Source organism: Sitodiplosis mosellana, unplaced genomic scaffold (genome assembly GCF_009176505.1).
Source record: "Sitodiplosis mosellana isolate CC-2019 unplaced genomic scaffold, AAFC_SMos_1.0 Smas_scaffold_1291, whole genome shotgun sequence".
Classification (NCBI taxonomy): domain Eukaryota; kingdom Metazoa; phylum Arthropoda; class Insecta; order Diptera; family Cecidomyiidae; genus Sitodiplosis; species Sitodiplosis mosellana.
In genome coordinates, this window is record NW_022596533.1 from 1 (window position 1) to 5761 (window position 5761).

The following is a 5761-nucleotide window of genomic DNA, read 5'->3' on the forward strand; positions in this document are numbered from 1 at the left end:
CTTTCATTCTATGAGTCAAATGTTTTTTGTATGAAACTTTTTTTTGATATTTTAATGTTGCGTTAATATCAATAGTTATCAAAACTAATGCTAACGTTAGTAACATTTTTGTTATCAAAGTTTTTAATAACATTAACGTTAATAACATTGGATTAATACGATAACAAAATTTTAATAAGATATCGAAAAAAGTCAATCTGTACAAAAGTTGCTTCTATACAAATCATTCAGCACCAAACGAACCGAACTCGTTCGATTTTTCGTCATTTCGTCAGACGAACATAGTTCATAGAACTTCGAACACGTCGGCATGGAACAATGCAAAAATACCTTAAAACCGACCGTTTCCGGCAATGATTTGCGTTCGGTGAACGCGTTTGGGCGGCGAATACGTTTCCCCGTTTGAAGGTCCAATGAAAATATGTATTTAGTGCATGTATCACTTGAATTCTATGTATGATCTTCGACTGTGAAATTCAAGAAAGTAACTCGACAAATTCGTTCGATATAAGTCATTTTGAGCCCGGTCAAAATGTTATATTTCCCACCTAAAGTACCAAACTCTGGAAAAATTGTGATATCAAAGCATGTACGAGCATGTAAAAGATCAAATGAAAGGTATTGGAATATTCTTCCATATTGTATTAAGAATCAATATACAATTTTGTGGCTTAGATTCGTGTGTACTAAATATACGTAAAATTAATATCCGGGGTATATCTTCAAAACTAGATTTGGTGCGAATAAACTAAAGATTAGTTTCGATCTATAGGCCCAAGAAATAATAAAAATCATTAAAGTCTTATTAAGTGAAACACTATAATGCTAAAGAAAAATCCACATAAACAAAGAACCGTCACATGCATAACCATGTATAACAAACTTTCATGTTAACATATAAATGACATGAATAGTCATGCTCGTCGAACGTGTTCGCAATTTTTCAATTGGATCGCTAAAACACAAAATCGTTCGGTGATTTTGAAAGAACCGCCGAACATATTTGCAAACGCGTTCGATTTAGCTCTATTTAAAACAATTGAATCAAATCGAACGGATACTTTGTGGAACACGTCCAGTGTGTTCGAATGTACCGAACAGGCGTTCGCTTTTTTATGAATTGCACCACTGGTTATACTTTTTGGTTCTAATATCGTGAGATAAATAATTTCTAGGCTACCATAGATGTGATAAAACAAGTAATACATGAAAAATTTTGTCACATAAAAAAATTCGTTCCTTCTGAAACGCAGGAACGACGATAGTCAAATTTTTTCGAGAGGAGCAACTTAGACCAAAACCATGGCCCATTCCGTAATCAAGGCTACGAATGCTACCGCTTGGTACTTGATCGGCACATGTGCCAAATTGAAGAAAAAACACTCGTCGCAAACAAAGAAATAACATCTCAAAACTAAACGACGCGCCATCTAAAATGTGTATTCAGATGATACATTCGTTTTAAATTGTATTTTTAATCTAATTTTCGTTTAAAATAGCGATTTTTTGCAGAAGCATTCTATTTTGTGCGAATTTTATTCGGTTGTATGGCGAATTTTAAACGAAAACTAGATGGCAAATACCATTTTAAACGAATGTATCATCTGAATACACATTTTAGATGACAGTTCGTTTAGTTCTAAGAAAACATTGTTTTATGTGCGGACTGTGCTATTATAGTTCAAACTTTAAATACTAAGTTTTTATGAGAAACAATTTTATTCTATTGATCTTTCAAGATGTATGAGCATGAAATTTTTTTGAATTGAATTAGTATTAATTTCTGCAAGTAATATATATATTATAAATATCATATTAGGGCGCGTTGGCCAAAATCACTAATTTGTTCTGCGTATTATTAATAAATTAGTACAGAAAAACTCCCAATAAAGGAAACCCTGTTTAAGAAATTTCGGTTATTTACTCGAATGGCAAATTCGGTCATTGAAGGTTTCATTCAAAATGACCTCCATATTATTAAAATCTTTGATGGAAAACCAAAGAATATTGGCTTAAACTTCGAGATCAACTGTGTTTGCTCCTAACTTCTTGGATTGTAACCCCTCGGGAAAAAAATTAAAAATATGTATTTTCGATGTGTCTACACGCTTTCCATACTTTTGGCACCAATAAGAACGGAAATGAAATTTCAAATCGATTTACATCCCAATTTAAGTGAGAATTTGCCGCCATACGAATGTCGATTACTTTAATTACAAATAACTACGCTTGCGAAATTTTTATACATAAGATACAATCTCCCAAAGAACATAAATTGATCGTTACTTAAATCAGATGAAAAACCTCTAGACGAGGTTAAAATGGAGTGACGCTCCTGAGCGTGGATTTATCACCAAAAAGACTGATATCATTTTAAGTGACGTTAGGACGCTGTATTACCCCTGAGTACGAAGTTCAAGAGTGTTTTTCGCATTCATTATTGGGAAAATTTATTCATTGGTCGATTGCACCAAATATTTAATAATCGATTTAATATTTAATTTCAAATTGCAAATTTTTATTTGGGGGGTAATTTCGAGTATGGGTAATTTCAAAAGTGACGAGCAAAAAAAAGGTTATCACTTTTCAAAATCGATTCTATCTAGTGTAAACCCGCTTCGCAGAAAACGTGAGGACTTGAAAAAAAGGTCCTCATTTTTGAATTTAAATCAGAGTATGGGTAAAAAAATTCCACATAGGGGTAATGTGACAAAATTGATTCAGAGGGGGTTAATTTGACCCCTCCGACCCAGTTCCAGAAGCTCTCCGAGAGATTGAATTTAATTAGAATGAATTAGTATATTGTAAATATAACAAAATATTCGTACTAAAACAGAGATGACTGAAGCGCGCTTGTATTGTTTTTGCTTTTTTCACCACTCTTTTTTACATTTTTGGCCATACGCAAACTTTTTTTTAATATTCAGCCCCTTTCTCGATAAAGAATAATTTCTAAAAAGTCATGTTTATATTAGATTTAGCAGAAAAATCACCAAAAATGATAGTTGCAAAATTAAGCCAGTGCGCGCACTGACTCTTCTAGAAGGTGCGTGTAAACGCACGGAGCAGAAAACAACGCTCAGTTGAGTTGCTGAATTCGCTACTGAGCGTGCGTTCGGTCATCTCTGTACTAAATAAACCATTTCTGGCGAAGAAACGCTTTATGGTCCAGAATAATGATACAAAATCACTTTTGATATAAGGAAAATTGTATACTACTCGATTATTCAACCGCACTATGACTACTGCTCAACGTTCTGTATAAATTGTACAGAGGAACAAATTGAATCGATGCAATAATTATAGAATCGTGCAATGCGATTACAGAATGCCTTCAGAATTTGCTAAAAAGTTCAAATTGGATGAGTGTAACACAACGAATAAATTATGATGTGATGTTACTTGTTTATAAGATGAAAAATGATCTTGTCCCTCAATATTTACGTAATAAAATTAAATACGCAAATGAATCCCACAATATAAACACCAGAAACAGAAATGAATGAGACCGTCAGATATTAGAACGCAAGAAAATGTGTATTGCACAACGGTGTAGAATTATTTAACGAGTTATCAAGAAGAAGAATGTAGAGAGTGAAAATGCACATAAAAGAATAAAATTAGTTTTAAAGTTATTCAGAAAGCAAAAAAGCGAAAGCTAATAACAAAAAATAAATCAAATAAATAAATACATTTGTGAATTCTCTTTGGAGGTAATTTTCAGCATTTTCGAATCTTTTTAGATTTTCTTATTTCAATCACTGGGTAGAATGATAATAAGTTCAAGCGAGTTTAACAGTATCGATTTTGGCACATATGATTCGGTGTCAATTAACATCAACAACTTGAGGCCAACAGCAGAGATTGTAGCCGGAACGAAAAATTCTAGGAAAAATTGGCATCACCCAATAATAAAATCATAATTACCTCAACTGTGTCAATATATTCATCATCGTCTGATGGTTCGGTAGTGGTTAAATGACCGTTATGTGAGTGCCCATTGATATAATCCATTTCATTACGATACCGTAGTGTTCTTTCGGATGACCGAATTGGACTTGCTTCGCGCGACGCTTTGGTGTAATGAAAACAAAAGAAATAAAATTTAGTCTCAATGAAACGAACAAGTACGAAAATAAACAACTACCAAAAGGTGAATTCGGCTGTGATTTCACTTTTTTTATTGCTTCTGGAGCAACAGTTTCCAAGTCGTCAACATCAATGCCATCCAGTTCAGAGACGCTTCCCATGAATTCAGCTACATTATCCGTATATGACATTGTCTCAATTATTTTTTTCAACTCATCCACATATAATTCCATTGCTCGCTCTTTTGACATCTTTCCAAGACTTTTGTACGATTCGTACTTTGCCCTGTATTAAAAACGTTCAAAATCGTAGAAGGCATAAAAATATCACTAAGGCTTGATTTGTTTACCTGCCCACAACATCCCAGAATGGTGGTTTCTTCTGCGAACATGGACCCAATGTTGCTTGCTTGTAGTAGGAATAAAATCGAAGCATCATATCATTCGAGGGTTGATATGAGCCTGATCGTCGATGAAACGAAAATTTCATGATTACTTGAATGAATCTAAACTTATTTTGAAAAACTTAAGATACAAATGGTCAATGTTGTTTTTATTCGTGTTTCTGACGAACTGACAATCAACAAATCGGTTTTGCGTGTCTTCTTTCATCTTCCGTGTTTTTGTTTTATTCATTTGATCGAGAGCTAAAACTGGAATCGTCTTAGAACCGGTTAAAAAATTTATAAAAATGTAATAAAGTTCATTGTATAATGTTTTGGTCAATATGTTATGTCAATGTGTTAACTCAAAGCTACCAACAGGGACATATTTGGATTGGACGTGAAACTTCTCTTTGATAAATTGAAAGATGACTTTTGCAGTCATTGAGGCCGTCACTAATATGTTTAACGCCTCAGTTAGTCTATCCTTTTTCACACATTTAGTTAGATTATCTTGAACCATTGACAATCGGCTTTCATATACATTTTCATGTTTGGTCACTTGCTCGATTACTAGCTGAATTGCTTCGCTTCGCTCAGCTCTTTGCTAGTGCTGCACAGCCGGAACAAATTTACTGCATTTGATTTTGTGTTTATGGAATTAAAAAAATATCAAACAAATTTATTCATTCATCGTTCGAGAATCAATTTAGCAAGGTGTGATGGGCACATGGAACGAAAATATAGTTGGTTCTTATTAGCAATTTGATGAATTTAATGTCGCAATTTTTAAACAAAAATTTCTCACAAACAAAATGATATTGGTAAAATTGAACAGCTGCCATTTTTTTTGTTTTTTTTTTGTAAACCAATTGAATTCAATTCTGAATGTCAAATGACATATTGGGTGTATGCATTAGTTTTAAAGAATTTCCACTACAGATGGCGTAACTTGTACTATAACGCATCGGGCCATACTGTAACTATATTCACGTGAAAGCCACATCATTTGACATTAGTTTTCAGTAGGTGTTATTTTACCAAAGCGTAAACAACATAATTTTTTTCACTTACAATCATGTCAAAATACGTGCCGAAAAAACAGCATTTGCGGGAAGTTTTACTTTTCTTCTATAGTTCGAAGAAAACTGCTGCTGAAAGTCATCGTTTGCTTTTGAAAACTTATGGTAGCTCTAATGCTCCATCGTCTAGTACATGTGAGTACTGGTTTCGACGCTTCCGAATTGGAGATTTTGACGTGGAAGACAAAGAACGGTCAGGTCAGCCAAA

General features: G+C 33.6%; 1 protein-coding gene across 1 annotated transcript; it reads right to left on the reverse strand.

The window, feature by feature from the left end:
- Nucleotides 1–5701, reverse strand: LOC129571098 (acyl-CoA-binding domain-containing protein 5-like). Its single transcript, XM_055450863.1, has 3 exons — nucleotides 4439–5701; nucleotides 4148–4374; nucleotides 1–4073 (listed from the first exon to the last, which is right to left on the reverse strand). The coding sequence occupies exons 1-3, from the start codon at nucleotides 4576–4578 to the stop codon at nucleotides 3886–3888; spliced, it is 555 nt and encodes a 184-aa protein (XP_055306838.1). The 5' UTR covers nucleotides 4579–5701; the 3' UTR covers nucleotides 1–3885.
- Nucleotides 5702–5761: the final 60 nt, after the last annotated feature.